Here is a 17,623-nt window from a genome sequence, read left to right on the forward strand (position 1 = left end):
AGCTCAGTCCATGCATGACACGAGTTTAGCATGTTCTCAGCCAAGATTTTGCTGAGTGTTTATCCATCGCACACAAAGGTTTATGCTGAGGAAGGAAGTTGGGGGATGAGATGGGCATTTTCCAGCCCTGTCCCAGCCTTCCTGTCGTTCTGGGTTAGTGACTCGATTACATTTAGAAAAAACCCTCCCGCTGCTGTTATCCCAAGGGTGGACCGCCTGGCCCTTGCAGAGGGGGTCCCCCAGCCACGTCAGGCCAGCGTGGCTGATGTTTTACGCTATAATGCACTGCAATTTCCACCTTTGCCTATTAAAATCCAAGCCTGATGGTTTTGGGAGGGGTTGATCATCCCCACAGTGCCTGAATCTGTGAGCATCCGAGGTGAGCTGGAAGGTGGTACCCAAATATTGAGCGACCGTCCGTCCGAGGCAAATGCAGCTCTTCCTGCCACGTGACGGGGGGGGTTTGGGGCTGTGTGAGTTTTGCAGAGGGTTTGGCGGGGCTCCGATGGGAACAGTGGGGAGATCTTAATTGTGGTGCTGAAGGTGTGTCCCTGGGCCCAGGGTTCGGGGATTGCGGTCTGTGGGATTGCTTCAGGGGACTGCGGTCCGTGATCTCCCGGCACAGACGCCAGGTAGCAAGGGGGGTGCTGGCTCAGTTCACGTTGGATTTGCTTGTTGGGTGTTCGCAGGGGATCCCAAACCCCCTTTGCATAGCGGGAAATACCTGGCTTGGATAAATCCCCTTCGGCATGGCACGATGCCTTCGCTGGGATCTGTCTCGGAAAAGCAGCTTCCTTACGTTTAGGATGGATCTCACGTATGCCTCACCTGGGAAAACCCCTTCGGGGAGGAAGGCAATCAAGCTTCCCTGCTGCAGGAATCGATTCCCGGGAAAATGGCATCATCTAAACCCTGCAGCGACCCAGAAATGGGGCTGCTCCTCTCGCACGCGGCCATGCAGACCCGCGGGTGCAGAGCAACCCCTCGGGTGAGGCTGAGGAAAGCCGCGGAAGGCAAAGGCAAGATTTAAACTGGAAAAGAGATTAGAAAAGCAGCAAAGGGCTTAAAGGGCTCCTGGAGGGAGACGTCCACGCAAGGAGCGATTGAAAACGTCACCCGTTAAATACTCCTGAGGTAAATCGTGCAGCTCGGCGTGGCCACTGTCCTGGTCCCGGTGGGGTTTTCAGTCCCTTCTCTCGCTCCTCTGGTAGGGGCTGAGATGCTTTAGCGCACGTGTGCTCTCTGCCGGGAAGAGGAGCCGAGGCCAGGAGCGATGAAGGGGGAGTAGCTATTTAGCATCCCTGCTGAAAAATCAAAAGGCAGCTGTTTTTTAATTTCTTCCCTTTATCCTAACTCATTGTCTCACGCGTTGCAGGCTGTCCCGCTAGTGGGGAGCGTTTGCCATGGACAACAGTCATGTAAGCAGATACCGCTTAAGCGGTGAGTACTTCTGAGCGAGGGAAGGGTTTAGGGGGCAGAGCTGGCCGGGGCTTGCGTGCCAAGCTGCTCTCGGGAGGCATCGCTGATCCTTGCTGCTTTCTGCTTTTGCTGCACGTGCACATGGGGTTTAGTTTCCTAATACAAGGGTAAAACCCTTAAAAACCCCAAGCTTTCCAACATTAGGTGCTCAGCCCTAGAAAACGGGCAGGTACAAGTAGGAAGCAGCTTTCCAGCTCAGCTGGGATTTGTACCTGGGGTTATTCAGAAGCAGGAGCCAGTAAAGGGTTATTTTGCCCAGTTTTGCCCCCTGCCATAGCAGGAGCATGTGAACTCCTTGGAGCCGGACGGCACCGAAAACCTTCGTGCTCAGGAGTGCTCTAAAAGCTGCAGTGCTTCCCCCAGCATCCTTAGCCGGGATGCGGGGAATAAATCACAGCCCTTTGCAGACTGTAAGGGGTTTGAGTTGGGGTGCAGGAAGCAGGACCTGCCTCCAAGGCTTTAATGCATGAGATCCCTCTGGGCTGCTGGTGGCTCTCGTCAGGGATTAAAATTGGGCGCTTTGGATGCAAATAGTTGGTTCCTTTTGATGCATCCTTTTGCTGGCTCCTGCCGGGGGAGGTTTGGGTAGGGGGGGAAGCAGCGGGTTGTCCCTCTGCTCAGATGTGATGTGGGAGTAAGCCTGGCTTGGGCTTTTTCTGGCTCTGAAGCTGCTGCCGAAGGAGGGAGCGCCGGGCGTGATGCGGGGGACTCCCCGGCAGCGCTCTGTAATGAGAAACCTTCTCCCCCCCCCCTTTTCTTGTGTTACACTGAGCGATTGGTGTTGGTTCAGTCGCTGGTGTGATGGAGGCTGGTGCAATGCAGCAGCAACTGCTCAGTGTACCATCGTAGGGCTGCTGTGTCCTCCCGGCTTCGCAGCCGCAAGCCTGGGCTTTCTCCTCCCTGGATCACATCAGCAGCAGTTGGGGGGTTTCCCCCTATTTTCAAAAGCTTTTTGTTTGGTGGGGTTTTTTTTTTTCCCTATTTCTGGATTTTCTTGGCATCCCCAGCCCATGGAAAACCAGGCAGCAGCGAGGGTTTCCCTGTGGTGGAAAGGGCGATGCAGATGTGCACTGTGCACATCTGTGAGTGGGACGGATCCGTAGCAGGTGAAGGGACCCCCCGGCCCCCCTGGGGTGACGCAGCAATTCACTGATTTTCCTTGTTTGCCGGGGAACAGGGCTGAAATACACGTGCACTTCACCTCCCGGGAAAGCAAAGCGAGGGCTGGGGTTGTTCTGGCGTGCAAAGCTGCTGCCTGACTCCATCTGCAACCCGCCTGAGTGGGATGCTGATTTATCCCCCCCCGGCTGATCCCATACTCATAGCTTAGAGCTGAGTTTCTGGTGTGGGAGCAGCAGCGGATGAAGCCTCTGCCCGGGGTCACGGCCGGCTGACGGTGCCTCTTGTCCCCTGGCAGTCACCACGAGCCCGCCTCGGTGGGAGATCGGCATCTACGCCGCCGGCGCCCTGGCACTGCTGGGGATAGCTGCCATCAACCTCTGGAAGCTCTGGCGCTCCGGCAGCTACCCGGCACCTTCCCCCTTCCCCAACTACGACTACCGATACCTGGAGCAAAAGTACGGGGCCGCATATTCGGATGTCAAACACAAGGTAAAAGGGCAGAAAGTTTGGCTCGCCTCCTTTCCCGTTGCAACACGCGAGCCACTGTAGGGGCAAAAATATCACCCGTGTCCCCTCCTGGGGGGGAAGAAGCCGCCCGCGGCAGCCTGGTGCTGCTGGAGAGTTTGGGGGGATCAGCGCAGAGCTGTAAATAGGGCTTGGGAGCTGCGGGAGGTGCAGGGTTTGCTGCCGCGGCAGCTTGAGGCCAAGCAGGGGCTGTAAGGCGTCCAAAAAGGCACCGGTGAATCCCAGCTGTCCCCGGCTTTGTACAGAGGGGTGGGATTGCATCGCCTGGTTTTTCCTTTCCCTGTTTGCAGCGAGGAATGGCCCCGGGCTCGCAGAGGGCGCTGGATAAGACCTCGCCCACCCGCAAGACCAGCCTGCGGGCAGAGGACACCTTCGAGAGCGTTAACGAGCTGGGGAGCCTGGAGCTGATGAGCAAAGACCTGGGCTTGGCCCCCTACGGCCCCTTGAAGAAGTCCATCTCCGCCGACTCCCTCAGCTCCATCTCCTCCATCGGGAACAACTTTGGGCAGGATTTCACAGTGGGGCAGGTGGAGGTGTCCATGGAGTACGACGGGAAGGCGGCCACCTTGCACGTGACGCTGCTGCAGGGCAAGGACCTGCTGGAGAAGGAGGACGCTCGCTTCGAGTCCTGCTTCATGCGCATCAGCCTGCTCCCGGCTGAGCAGATCGTTGGCATCTCCCGGGTGAGCCGCTCGCCCCTCTTTGCACGAAAACCCTGCGTGGACGTGGCATCGCTCGCCACGTGCCCGCTGCAGCCTTCGCTTTTGGGTGGCAGCATCCCTTGGCCGAGCTCCCCGGGACAGCGATGGGCCCGTGGGATTAGGGAGTTCCGGACGCGTTGGGGCTGGGTGCGGTTGGCACAGGATTTCTGGAGCCCTGATGGGGGGGTTCAGTGTTCTGCAGCGCAAGGGGGTCCCGGATGGGTTTGTGCGACGGAGACCCGGCAGAGGCGGAAATTTCTCCCTCTTGACTGGGATGTGTGATGACTTGTTGTCTCTGAGCGTGGCTTGCGGCAAGTTTTCCTGCTTGACTTTCCCTGCTCCGGGTGCCGGGGATGCTGCGGAAGGTGGAGGAAGCGGTTTTGGGGGGGCGGGATTTGGGGAGAGGCGGCGTTTTGGGCATGTGCTGCCAGCGTCATGCCGCATCCCCGCACGCTTGATTCACCCTAACGAAGCCCGAGTGCGGTGGTGCGCTGCAGCCACCTCTCCTTTCTGCGGCAGCCGCAACGCTTTCCCTCCCCACACGGGATGTGGCGGCCGAAGATCCAGGTGGCTGCACCAGCAGGGCCAGAACCAGGGGTGGTTTTGGGGTGAAACCTCCTTTTTTAAGTGCCCCAAAAGCTGCTCTTGGAATGCAGGAGCCCCAGTTTTCTTTCAGCAGCTGCTCGTTGCAAAGCTCAGGGTCAGCCAGTTTGATTTAATCAAGATATTCCAGAAAGGAGCAGAAAGCTTCATCCCACTAAAGAATCCTTTCCACAGGGGCGGAGGTACCTTTCCAGTGAGCACAAAACCACTGCCTTTAAAGTATTTCCACAGCGCCCTTTTAAGACCATTTTTCCATCCAAAGATCAGGCTCTTTATTTATGCTCTGGAGATATTTATTATTTAGCATCGTTATTTATAATTCACCAGCACTATTTACCTTCTTTGCTGTCCTGAGACAAGTCATAAAGACGCATTCGGTTCTTTTCCTTTAATGCTTTAAAGTACTTATGTTTTTTTGGTTTGTTTTTTTTTAAAATAGCAGCTAACATCTCTGTTGTACCTTTCATCCAGAGATCCCAAAATATAATGTCGGCTGCTGACAGATAGTCATCAGCACTATAGAGCAGATAGCTGCAAATCTGCTTTTCCCATAGAGGTACTCGAATCCCCTGGGGACTCTAGGGATCGGTGGTATCCCATGGGAGAGCGTGGGACCGCTGCGCTAGGAAGGGGGTGATGGAAGGTACCGCCTCGTGAGCTGCTTTGTGTCCCTCGTCCCGGGGACAGAGCACGTCTAGGAGAAGACTGACAAACAGGAGAAAGTCCTTGGGATGAGATGAACCATCTCCCCTCGGCTGCTGGGGAGTCCGGGCGGCTCTTGGGGCGATGAAGCCTGATGGGTTCAGGGCTGAGCGCCCTGGTCCTGCAGCAGGATCCCTTTTCCACCGCAGCGCCCGGCTTTGGATGGATAGCGGGAGCTGGTGGCTCCGCTTTGCTCCGCACCATCCAAGGCTGCAGCTTTCCATCCTGTGGGAGCACCAGGCCTCCTTTTAGGACAAAACCCTGTTTTGTGGGTGATACCCTGGATGCCGAAAGAAATAGGGCAGGAGTAGGGGAAAAACAGTCTCTAAAGCCGTGATTTCAGAGCAGTGCCCCCCACCGGCGCTTTGGACCGGGTAGTGACCAGCGCCCTGCAGGATGGGGCCCTGGGGAGTTGCTGCTGCGTTTGCTCCAAGTGAATGATGTGACGTAGAGACAATGTCTGGCAAAAAGCGCCATCCCCATTTGGCACATTTAGGGGTTGCAAAGCCCATCGGCTCCGGCTTGGAGAGGGGCTGGGGGTTACACCCCCTTTACCGAATCCTGTAGCCTGGAGTGGCCAAGCTGGCCACACGTCCGAGCTCCCAGGGCGCAGGGATGCCCGGCTCTTGCACCTGAGAGCACCAGACCAACCTTAAATTTTTAATTAAAAGAATTAATGGGCAATGGGGCAGGTCATGGCCTCTATTTTCTACCCCAATTGCTGAGCAGCTGCTGTGGTCAGGTGGGAAGTAATTTTTGCCCCCATCAAGGCTGGGACACCCCAGTTCCTTTGGGCTGGGGGATGCCCTGCCCTCACCACCCCGAAGCTATATGCTCCTCGCAATTCCTACGAGAGAAATGGGGTAGATCTTGGATGCGGCTCCAAAACCTGATGGGTGTCAAGGCGATCCCCCCTTTCCCTGTGGCAGATTCAGCGGAGCGCCTATGCTGTGGCCTTTGACGAGCGCTTCTCCATCCCGCTGGACCCAGCGGCGCTGGAGGAGAACAGCCTGCGCTTCTCCGTCTTCGGCATCGACGAGGACGAGAGGAACATCAGCACCGGCGTGGCTGAGCTCAAGCTCTCCGACCTGGACCTGGTGACGCGTCCCTTCAACGCCTGGCTCTACCTGCAGGACATGAACAAGGTGCACGGGGAGGGGTGTATGTGTGATCCATCTCCCACCCAGGTTTTTTGGGTGGCTTCTCCTCCCTGGGGGCTGGGATTGATGGGTGATGGCACGTTGTGTCCCGCAGGCGGTGGACACGGTGGGGGAGATCCTGCTCTCCCTGAGCTACCTGCCCACGGCCGAGCGCCTGACGGTGGTGGTGGTCAAAGCCAAGAACCTCGTGTGGACCAACGGCAAAGTGACCGCAGGTGAGCGGGGGGTGCCGGCTGGGCACAGGGTTCCCTTGGTCTTCTGTAAGCTGAAGGAGGGCTTTCATCCTGGTTTATCCTACTATGCTACATGGATATTTATTGGAGTGGATCCCATTAAGGACAGACCCTACCAGGAAGGTCCACCAGGGATGGTTTCCCCCACTTTCTCCATATCGCAGGGGAAACGCGTGACTGACCCCAGGGTTTTTCTCTCCCCCTACCCCGAGCAGATCCCTTCGTCAAGGTGTACCTGCTGCAGGACGGGAGGAAGATCAGCAAGAAGAAGACGGCGGTGAAGAGGGACGACACCAACCCCGTGTTCAACGAGGCCATGATTTTCTCAGTGCCCGCCATCGTGCTCCAGGTCCGTCCCGGCTCGGGAGGCACCTCCCAGCCTGGGGGGGGGCATGTCCCATTGCTCCTCGAGGTCCCCAAATCCCTGCGCTAGTGAGGACTTCCTGGGGTCTGAGGGGTCCTGGGGGGATCATAGGAGCTGTGGGGTGGGGGCCATATATGTGCATATATGGTTTGGGGGGATGTATGCGTGGGGTTAGGGGGTATGGGGGGTGTGTATGTATGGGGCATGGTTATGTGTGTGGGGATGTGCGTATGTGATTTTTGAGTATGTGGGGGTATGTGTATGTATGGGGTATAGATGCTGCGGGGGGGAATGTGTATGTGTGGGTTGGGGCATATAGGGGGATGCATATGTATAGGGTATGGTTGTATATGCGGAGGGGTGCACATATGGGTTTAGGTGTGTGGGGGAAGTAGGGAGATGTGTAACTATGGTGGGGGGTATAGGAGGATGCGTATATACAGGGTATGGTTGTGTATGGGGATGAGCACATATAGTTTTCAAGTATGGGGGGATGTGTATGAACGGGGTGGGGGTATAGAGGGATGTGTAGATCGGGCGTATAGCTATTTTGGTGGATGTGTGTTTATGGGGTGGGGGATATAGGGGATGTGTACTTATGGATTAGTATTGGGGGGTACGTTTGTGTGCGCATGTCTGCTTGGGGAGGGTATGGGGATATGTATATGTGGCGGGTGGCGTCAGTGCTAGCAATGCGCGATCACTCTGTGCTGGGCCGTTGTGACGGCCTCGTGCTCCCCCGCAGGACCTGTCCCTGCGGGTGACGGTGGCTGAGTGTGGCGAGGACGGCCGCGCCGACAACACAGGCCATGTCCTCATCGGCCCGGCGGCCAGCGGGATGGGCATCACGCACTGGAACCAGATGCTGGCCACGCTGAGGAAGCCCGTCTCCATGTGGCACCCGCTCCGGCGAAACTAGGCTGCTGGCGCGGGGAGCCCGTCGCGCCCCCGGGGTCCTGCACCCCGACACTGACTCTGCCCCAGGGGCAGCGGGCAGAGGGGGGCTCTGCCCGACCGGTGGCTCAGCTGAGAGCCACTGCAACACAACGTTTGCAGCCGGGCAGGGGTTGAGCAAGACTTTGTAGCACCAAAAAGGCAGAGCTCCCGGCACACCTTGGCCAGAGCATCTTGCTGCTGAATTATTCGGAGGATGGAGCAACTCCTTGGCTGCGTCTCTCCCCATCCGGGTCACCCTCACATGCAGTGGGGGCTGCGAACGGACCCGCCCAGAAAGGAGCCCTCCCTTCAAATGGACCAAAACCAGCAACAACCTCCCCAAACTGCTGCCTGGCCACTAGCTGGGCTCCTGAGCATCCCGCATGCTCCCTGGAGGCCCCCCAAAATCGGTGGTGCCCTCAAACATGGACCCCAAGAGCTCATGGGGGCGGGATGGATTTCTTTGGAAGGCGGGTTTCGGTCGAACGGGGATGGGGGGGAAATGGAGAGGGGGTTGATAAAGTGCCGGCACAGCGTGGTTTCTCTCAGCGTGTGTGGTTTTTCTGTTGGGTTTTGGAGGGATTTTGGTGTGCTGCACCGCGGCTGAAACGTATTTCCAATGAGAGTGGAAAAAGGGAGAAATAACAGCAGAAAAAGCAATTATTATTATACATGGTTTTTCCTTCCATCTTTTTTCAAGCAGAGTAAATCTCTGCCCATCACTCCGCTGGCTGCAGAGGGGTGTCTGGACTTGGTGACTTGGAGTTGTTTTTCAGCCTCTTAGGTTTGAGCTCCTATCCAGGCTAAGAGTCATCCCCTGAAGGTCCAGGGTGATAGGGATCAGCTTTTCCCACCCCGGCCCCTTCTTCCAGCTGAACTAACCCTCAGGGCTGCTCATAACAGCACAGCAAATTCCTGCTCTTTCAATGCAAATCTCATGACTGGGGGTTGTTTTTTACAGCCCCTAGTCCTGGAGTTACGCTTTGACTTGCTCATCCCAAAGCTCACTTTATCCAAAATCTGGGTGCAGAAGGGAACATCTTGGCCCTGTGACGGAAGGCAGACATGACAGACCCCTAATTTTGTAATTTTTAAGCCCAACTCCTGTTTCAGGGGGATGGGAGGGGAAAAACCTGTTTGCATCCTGTCTGCTCGTGGGCTCCTGGCCCAAGCAAGGACCAGCCCCTGGATAGGGTTTGGGTTTTTTTGAGGGGAGTCGATGCCCACCCTATTTTCTGGAGGGTGACAGATGGAGGGCTCTGAGGAGCTCCCCTATGGCATGGGCTGGTGGGCAGAGGATGCCCTGGGGACAAATCCCTCGCTTGCACTGGAGCCTCGGCTTTTCTCTGCCTGCAGAACGCTGGCGGAAGGCCAGGCAGGGAAATCTGGGGGTGTTTGGGGCTGTTTGCCAGAAAGGCGGTGCCCCGGGGTGAGCATGGTCAGGGATGTGGTTGTGTGAATGATTTGAGCAGGAAAAAAAAAAAATGTGAATGAGCCATTTATCCCTGATTGAAGATAACACCATGGTGGTACCCTGAGCTGGCGGCAATTTTCCTTTTTGCTCATGTCTTCTCTGCCTGACCTTCGTTTTGGGATGAGGCTGAGATTTCTCTGTTGCGTCTTCCCCTTCCGCAGCCCCTCACAGGCACCGCTCTGGCTCTTTCCCCTGTATACACTCAGCACCGCGCTCACTGATGCACAGATTTTCTTCTCCCACGCTCCGTCTATTCCTCCTCCCCACCTTTCCCTCCAGGAGCCCTGATGTCCCATCTGCTGCTGCGCGAGCCAGTGCCATCCCTCTGCGGGCTGACGCACGGCCGGCCCCGGGGACCAAGGCACGAGCCAAGGTGATGCTCGGAGCCGAGGTAGGTGCAGGCAGGCCGGGTTTCCCTGGGACTGCAAATGGGGGGGTTTTTGTGATGGATGAGGTTTACTGAAGGATGAGGAAGGGTTTTTTTGAAGGTGTTCACAGCCAGTACTAACAGGCACTGAGGTTTGGGGGAAAATTTTGCTTATTAGCTACCTCATCTAGCATTTGGGAAGAGAGACAGACAGAAATGCTTGGCTATCTTGCAGGCCCCTACAAACAGCTGAGCTTTTGGTCAGGATGACATGAGTGCCTTCCCCTGGTGCTGAAATCACTGGTGGGCAAGATCTGTGATGTTCAGCCCCAAAATGATGTGGCATGTGTGGTTTGGGGCTTTTTGTTGTGCCCCTCTCCAGCCATTCCTCCGTGGAGACATCTCAGCACCTTTTCCTTCATCCTGGGGCCTGCATGTGCCACCCTCGGGACAAGAGGTGGCTTCTTGAGCTATTCCTCAAGGGGTGGAGATAGGGCAGGGGGCTGTGGGTGGATGGAGACATGCTTTGGAGTCAAGGATCAGCCGGCAGAAAACAACGTGGGAGACGGATTAGCTTTGGGGGGTATGGGAGCAGGGAACAGGTCCGGGAGGGACGGGCGATGCTGAACACGAGGCTCCCTCCTGCCTGGGAGGGCTGCACAAAGCTCACATGGCCGTACCCTGCCTTCGCCGCTGTGGACTTTCCCAGTGGACACTGGCCTCCAAGGAGCTTTGCAGGACAGAGAAGAGAAATGCATCTCCTCGGCAGGTCTGGGAAGTGTCGGGGAAGGGAACAGCACACAGTGGAGAGGGAGGGACCTCGCCAGTGCTACCGAGAGGGATGGCGAGTGAAGGCAGTGGATGGCGGCTCTCCCAGAGCAGCAGGCTGGGTGTTTCGGAGCAGCTCACTGTGGTGCTGGCCTCTCCCTCCCCACACAGCCCTGGAGCAGATTTGAGCCCTGCAAGGGCCACATCCTGCCATGGGGCAGAGGCTGGGGGGGCTGAGCCTGCACCTGGCAGCCCCTTTGCATGGTGGGGAGGGGACGCAGCCCAGTTCTGCCTGCTCCCAAAGGGCAGCCTGGGGCTTTGGGTCTTGCTGGCTCTGGTGTGGAAACACCACTCCACGCTAAGTCCAAGCTGAGCCCGGAGGATTGCTGCACTGGGAAAACAGAGCTGGAGGCACGCATTTTCTTAGTCATCCTCCCTGGAGGAGAGGGTCACCCAGGGCTTTCAGTTCCTCCCGTTTCCTGCTCACATTTATCTTTTTACTGTAGCAGGGAGAACTGTCACAGCGGCAGCTGATTGCTTTAGGTGTTTTAATATCTGTCTTTACTGGCATTCTCCAGCCTCTCTGTGTACATCCATTACTTTGTCAATAAGGATAACCAGGACAAATAGAGCTGCTCTCCTTCCTCCATCTCAGCTCTGCGGTTTAGGGAGGCCCTGCGACTATTTATTCAGGCTCACTGGCTCCAAACTGTCTACCACCCAAAAATGGAAGCTCCCATTTTCCTCTTGGGCTCAGCACGGCCCTGTAGCTTTAATAGCATCTTTGGTTTATGTAGTCTGACCTGTGACTTCAAGGTTAAAAAAAGAAGTATTCAGATCCTTCATTTCTCCTTGTCTTTCTTTTTGCTCTTTCTCTGGCTGGTCAGTTCGCTGAGCTTCTTGTCTAGGCGCCGCTGGAGATGGGCTCTCTTGGCTGGGTCCAGGGACTTGTCTTTGGAGCCGCTCCCTGGATAGAGAACCCCTTCTCTGCTGATCCTCTGCCGTGCGTGGGCCTTGGCCTTCTCCCCACAGCCGTGAACCTGGCGGAGACAGAATGGACACTGGTGGCAGCCGGGAAACAGGCCAGCGATCGTGTACATGGGAATCAGGCAATTTTATTCCCAGAGCCTGGCATTCCTCTTCCACCTGCTTTGCATCCCCCTGAAACCATCTCCCATTTACTTACAGCTCCTCTAACAGGAAATGAAATATAAAGGTAATTTTTGTCCTTCTGGAATCTGCACAGCAGGTAAATCATCCTTTTGGATGGTTTAAGTGTCTCCTTCCAAAACTTTAAACATCTGGGGGAAAATCACACTCGTCATGGGAACAGCTGGATCTTTTATGGTTCTCGCATGAGAGCTAGAACTAAAACTGAGCTCCCGATTATGTTCTCTGCTAATACAGTATGACTTGGGGGAAAAAGGAGTGAAACGGGAAAGGTGACTTGGGAAATAAGAAGAGACCTTTTTAGCTATATGTCTGCTTCTTTAGTGTAATTAGATCTGTCTTCTGTATTGGATTAAAAAAAGCTTCATAATGCTAATTCTGTGCAGGCAAACCTTTTCCAAAACCCGTCTGCACTGAAGCCCAGGCCATGTTTAAGGTGCATTAAGCCAAGTTCAACACCATCCTGAATCATCACCAGGTCCAAATTAGCGATCCTAAAAGTTTACCCCTTCTGCTTGGTCCATCCCAAAGTCGTCTGATGTTTTCACGAACATAAGCTGATCTGCGGATCCCAGCCTGTTCTTTCAGTGCTGTTACAAACCTTCCTGTCCCTGTTGGTGCTGCTGGAGCAGGTTGTCAATGGCTGGGAATAGCCATGCACAGCACCTGGCACGCGGCTCCTAGCCAGGACTGGGATTTCTGAGCCTGCTGTCCCATCTAAAACAGCCACAGCTGACAGACCCTCCAGACCAACTTTAAAATGGGCAGTAACTCCCGCATCGGTAGGTGCTGGAGGTGCAGGCTGAACATCATTCAACGGGGTCTGCTGTGCTGTACTGGATAGGGAAGGGTTCAGCAGCTGGGGGCTGCTAAAAGAGGGGGCACAAACTCTTTCTGAACAGGGGCGCTCCATACGCAGAGGCTCCAGCCCCTCTGAGATGGCTCCAGCTATGTGCTAGCCCCTCTCAGGGCCAGGCATGGGTAGGAGGTCCCAGACTATTTCACATCGAGGCCTGATAACATCTGGAAAAAGGGCTGAACTTTAAAAAGCAAGAAAAACTCGCTGACATGGATTTTATCCTTCCAATTGTTTCTCGCTGGAGTTCTCATCACAATTCAGCAGGGAGAGGCAATTCTGCAGGAAATAAATTTATATCCCAACTGGATTGTGAATGACCATAAATACAACTATTCTTTGCCATGGAAACAGATAGTACTTGACAAGGGGAAAATCTATGCTGAGGATTTATAGGTCAGCTCGCTAAACGTTGCTAAGCTCCGGGAGGCTCCACGCGGCTAAGAGCTGTGCCTGGGCGATGCAGGACGAGGGACGATGGATGCAGGAGGCTGCAGCTGAATGGAAAATCATCACTCCTCAGCCCGCGTACTTGTCACAGCCACCACCCAGCCACATCAGCTCTGCCCACAGGGCTCAAACACCGAGGCCAGCTTACTGTGAAGCACCATGCTGCCAATCCTAGAGGCTTAAACTTACCTGCCTGCCTCTGCACCTGAACAGAAAGATGAAGCCTGACACCAGTTTAAGCTTAGTTTCCTTCCTTCCCAGATCTGAGGAGGAAAGGACTGTCAAGCAGCTATGAAAGAACAGCAAGGAAGAAGCTGTTGGTTCAGTGGCCATTGCACTACCACTCCCACGGAGGTGCAGGACATTACAGAACTGCTGAGATGCCTGCTCGAGAGTTCTCCACCACAAGAAAGCAGAGCAGAGGAGGCTGAGGGACTGCTGTCACTCAGGTACAGATGGGAGCTAAAGCTGAGGCTACACAGTGTGGAACAACTCAGCTCCAAGCCAGCAAGGCACTTAAGGAAATGCCAAATTGCTAACCAGGCACACAGCACTGCTCTGCGCAGGCTCAAGCCTTGACTTGTCCCCAGGTTGCAGAGGGGATCTGCGAAGAGCTGGGAATCGAGTGTCCAGGCTCCCTCAAGTCACTGCCTTAAGTCCAAGCCTCTTCATTTCTCCTCTCTGCCTTGCTTTAGCTGCACGACCCGGGAGTGTAAATGCCAGAGAATGGTAAAGACAGACACAAAGCAAGGGCGGGGGGAAAGAAAAAGCTCTCAGGAGCTCAGGAGGAGGCGTGCAGAGCCCACATGTTAACGCCTGGCAGCCCTTTCTACCTGCAGCTCTAGCAAAAGCTCTGACAGAGAGGGTTCTGCTTTAAACTCCTTGCAAGGAAAGCCTGCCTGGGGAGCTCGACAGGGAAAATTCCCACATTAAACCCATGCTGCTTGGCACATCTAACTCCTCTCCAGCCCCTCAGTGCTCAAACCCCTGGGCAGGCTGCCCGGCCCAACGCATACCTCCGGGATATGATGGCTGAGGCAGTAGCGCCTGTTGCAGTGGAGGCAAAGCTGTCCCAGGGTTGTAACACTGGCTTTGCAGTGGGGGAAGCCACAGGTGTTGTCAGCTTTAATGGCAGCAGAAATCAGAGCGTCGATATCTTCTTCTGCCACGCTGTCTGTTCTGCTCTTAACTGCTGGCTTCCCTGGAAGAGACCCGGACATTTAACCACCTGCTTTGAAGTGGAGAACAAACCCAAGGAACCTGCAGCTAAAGCCCCGGCTAGTGTGAAGCAGTACAGGTCTGGGGAGTCACCGTTTGCAGCGACAGGGATTTCAGTCCCTGTGAGACCTGTTGTGCCAGTAAAGTCTGGCAAGGCACTAGTAGGAGCTCAAGGCTCCCACCTGCAGTGTGCCTGTGTGCCTCCCTCTGCTAAAAGGGGGCTGGGGAAAAGGAAGGGACCATGTCTGGCAGGGAGGATGGCAGCTCCTGGCTCTGTTTTCCCCTTCCTTCAGATTTAGGAGGCAGCCATGTCCTTCGATATGGGCCAAGTACCCCTCTCAGTTCCCCTCCCGACATTTGGGAGCCTCCAATCTAACTCCCGAGCCTCTTTTCCTGGGAAAGGATCCCCAACATTTTTCTTTTGACTTAAGAAATGTGCCTCCAGGCATTCAAAACCCCTCTCCCCCAGATGCCGCAGCCAACTGATGCACGCTCCTGCCAGTTCTCACATCTCTGCAGTGACAAGCATCAGAGAGCATTCCAAGAGCCACATCTCATGCTCCACGCACACAGACAAATCCCAAGGCCTGGAGGCAAAAACATGGGGATTAAGTAGCACTAACCATTCAAGCAAGATCATTAATTGTGCTGGTTACGAAGAGAGTGACCTACCTTTGGCTTCACTTTTGTCTTTCTTCCTGCTGCTGCCCTGAAGACCGGCACTGGACTCCTGAGCCTTCCTCGCCACCTCTTCCTGTCTGGTTTTCTCCCTCTGAACTCTCTCCAGGTGCAGGGTTTTCAGGTCCACTTTCCCTGAGCCCTTGCTGCTTCCTCCTAGCTCAGCAGGGACAGGAGTTTCCCTGCTGGGATGTTGCGGCTGAGGAAGGGGGAGCTGCTTGCTGGGGCAGGCAGCTGCGGGTAGCGAAGGCTTGGCAGGCTCTTTCTTGCGAATGCTGATGTACCGGTCCCTCCCTTCCCCAGTGCTCACATGCTGCAGCCCGTACTCCTCCGCCATTAGGTGAACCAGCATCCGATCATGAGAATTGAGGGATGGGGGGAAATCCAACTGCGTCTCGCTGCTCTCCAGGAAGGACACCAGCATGGCCTTGAATTTGTTGGCACCGTCTTTTGTCCCCACACTCTCTCTCCCAGGTCCGCTTGCGTTTGGAGAGAAGTGTGCTTCTGGCTTCTGACATGCTGGTTTAGTTGCTGCTGCTTTGAGTTTCCTCCGCAGAGGCAGCTGCGGTTTGGGGCCAGATGCTGCAGGGAGCTTTGCGCCCTGCTGCCGCTCACCACGGCCCTCCTGAGTGTAGTTTTCGGGCACAAGGTTGTCGAGGTACTCAAAGGCTGTGCGTACCTCCCCGTGCTGGCTGAAATAATCCACCAGCCGCTTCAGGAAGTCTTGGTTGCTGACGGTGCGGGTGTCGCAGATGACAGCCACGTGGCGCCGGGCGCGGGTCACTGCTACATTTATCCGCCGGTCTTCCGCAAGAAAGCCCACCTCGCCTGTGAGAAAGAAACCAAGGGGCGTAGGACTGTCAGTGGGTGCAGCATTGGCTCCAGGTCTAGATTTGGCCCAAACAATTGAAGAGTTGCTTGGCCGAAGGGTGGAAGTCAGCATTTACTGGGCTCTGGTCCCTGACTGACGCTGTCACCTTCACCTTTCTGCCTCTGTTTCACCACCTGCAAGCCAGAGCTAGGGCTCCCCACTTAGCTCCCAGGGCCGGGAGGAGGATGAATGGCACGTGGGGAGGAGAAATATTTTCCTGGGTGGCCCACGACCCAATATCAGGCTGGGACCTGGGAGCATATGCAATATGGAGCAACATAGAAGAGGCTCACCTTGCGACAGAAGAGGAACTGCAGGTAAAGGAGCACACCCTGTCCTATAAAACTCCCCCCCCACCAGCCCCCAAACTCGCGACAGGTTTAAAGTAACAGCCATTTAGGCAACTCTGCAAGGTTTGCTTCTGCTCTCTGGCTTTTTTCTCAAAGAAAAGCAGTCAGAGCTAGCAAACGCCAAGATGACTCAGTGAGGATCAGCTAGCGACAAGGGTAGTGTGGGCGGCTTTTGAGTTTCCAGCTCCTGGGGATAAAGAGGAGGCCAGTCGGGAAGAAATTAATGTCTCCGCCAGTGCGGTGACCAGCCTGGCTCTGTTTCTGCCTTGCCTTGCTGTGGCTGAGCAGTCTAGTTTGCGCTGCCTTTGAGGAACAGGGTGTGGGTGATCCCCTCTCCGTACTCTGCAGCTTAGAGAATGATTTCCAGTTTCTGTGATGTGGTTGCCTGACTGCAGGGGCAAGTCTGACTCCTCTGATCCCACAAGAGGGTTTCCTGCTGCATCGGGAATGGCTGCAGAGGGACAGGCCCTGCTGGTTACGGTCCCTGGCCTCCTCTGAGCTGAGAAATGCAGCTGCAAAAAGGGTATGGATTTCTCCCAAGGGTCTCAGAGGGTGCTAACAACATCTCTTGTGCCCCGTGCAGACCAGAGCCGTGCCCAGACACCACGAGAAGCTGCCTCATGCCTCCAGGAAAGCGAGTGATCCCTGCACCACATCTGAGCTTTGGCTGCTAGCTGTGCACGGGAAGGGGGCTGGGGGATGTACGCCTTCACAGAGGACACCCGCTCCCACTGAGCAAAGGCGAGGTGAGTCACTTATTCATAAGAACTATTCTTAGTCCTGTCCCCCACCTCCATTCTCCCCCCAACGCTGCTTTTCTTGCTCTAGGCTTTCTTAAAAAAAAAAAGCCTCCTCCTTCCACACATCCTTTCCTCTTTTTTTTTTCCTTCTAGACATCAGCACTCCCAGAAAATACACAGTGTCTCACCTGCAGCAGCATTAGCAGCAAAGGTAGCACAGCGAGGGCTGTGTCTCACTGCGGGTTTGAAGAGGGCAGTGATCCGTGCACGGGAGAGAGGTGGTTCACGGAGTGGTCCACTCATGCCCTCCGCTCGAGCTGACTGCCACAAAACCCTTCAGCATGGGCCGATGGCTCCACCGAAGGAGCCTCGCGGCTCCAGGGCAGCAGCTTTTTTTCCAGCTATTAACTTTCGCTGCAGCTGCTGATAGGAAAAAGAACTTGATTTTCTGCTCTAGATTTTGCTCCTAAAATAAGCATCTTCTGTGCATGACTTGTAATGCCAGCTCCTGCTTGCTTCCTTCAGGGAAGTGACCCAAAATAGGCTCCAAACCCAAGAAATAAGCCTCTCAAACCTTCACCTTTTGTGGGAAGTGCTCGACACTCCAGCAAATGTGGTGCTAACCTGACATGTGCCATTCTTAGGACCCTGGTTTAAATAATTTCTGAGGCCTCAATAGCCAGGAAACCTTCAAACTAAGCAGTCCTGTCTTCCTTTTTACCTGCTGTCTAGCATGGGAGCCTTCCTCTGCAACTGTGACAGCAAATACGTTCGTTCATTAAAAAAAAAAAAAGGCTGAAAAGGAAGGTTCTTGCCAGTAAATTAATTCAGAGCAAAGTGCTAGAGACCATCAGAA

At 55.1% G+C, this 17,623-nt stretch overlaps 2 protein-coding genes across 2 annotated transcripts in view; one reads left to right on the forward strand and one right to left on the reverse strand.

Moving 5' to 3' along the window:
• The first annotated feature begins 1,403 nt into the window (after nucleotides 1-1,403).
• Nucleotides 1,404-7,808, forward strand: SYT12 (synaptotagmin 12). Its single transcript, XM_059826049.1, has 7 exons — nucleotides 1,404-1,440; nucleotides 2,897-3,090; nucleotides 3,417-3,809; nucleotides 6,062-6,277; nucleotides 6,387-6,507; nucleotides 6,741-6,874; nucleotides 7,635-7,808. The coding sequence occupies exons 1-7, from the start codon at nucleotides 1,404-1,406 to the stop codon at nucleotides 7,806-7,808; spliced, it is 1,269 nt and encodes a 422-aa protein (XP_059682032.1).
• Nucleotides 7,809-11,077: 3,269 nt separating this feature from the next.
• Nucleotides 11,078-17,623, reverse strand: part of IGHMBP2 (immunoglobulin mu DNA binding protein 2) — a 46,654-nt gene continuing 40,108 nt past the window's right edge. The window contains exons 13-15 of the mRNA XM_059825926.1: nucleotides 14,801-15,634; nucleotides 13,927-14,111; nucleotides 11,078-11,474 (exon numbers count right to left, since the gene is read on the reverse strand). Coding sequence (XP_059681909.1) covers nucleotides 11,277-11,474; nucleotides 13,927-14,111; nucleotides 14,801-15,634 — 1,217 coding nt within the window. The 3' untranslated portion in view covers nucleotides 11,078-11,276. The remainder of the gene's footprint in view (nucleotides 11,475-13,926; nucleotides 14,112-14,800; nucleotides 15,635-17,623) is intronic.

The sequence above is a fragment of the Gavia stellata genome, chromosome 17 (assembly GCF_030936135.1).
Source record: "Gavia stellata isolate bGavSte3 chromosome 17, bGavSte3.hap2, whole genome shotgun sequence".
NCBI classification, from domain to species: Eukaryota; Metazoa; Chordata; class Aves; order Gaviiformes; family Gaviidae; genus Gavia; species Gavia stellata.

Bases quoted from the DNA above. Each gene is read 5' to 3' on its own strand.
- SYT12 (XM_059826049.1), top strand. From the start codon at position 1,404: ATGGACAACAGTCATGTAAGCAGATACCGCTTAAGCG. The intron at 6,278-6,386 runs GTGCACGGGGAG...TGTGTCCCGCAG, and splicing joins ACCTGCAGGACATGAACAAG to GCGGTGGACACGGTGGGGGA. The intron at 6,508-6,740 runs GTGAGCGGGGGG...TACCCCGAGCAG, and splicing joins CAACGGCAAAGTGACCGCAG to ATCCCTTCGTCAAGGTGTAC.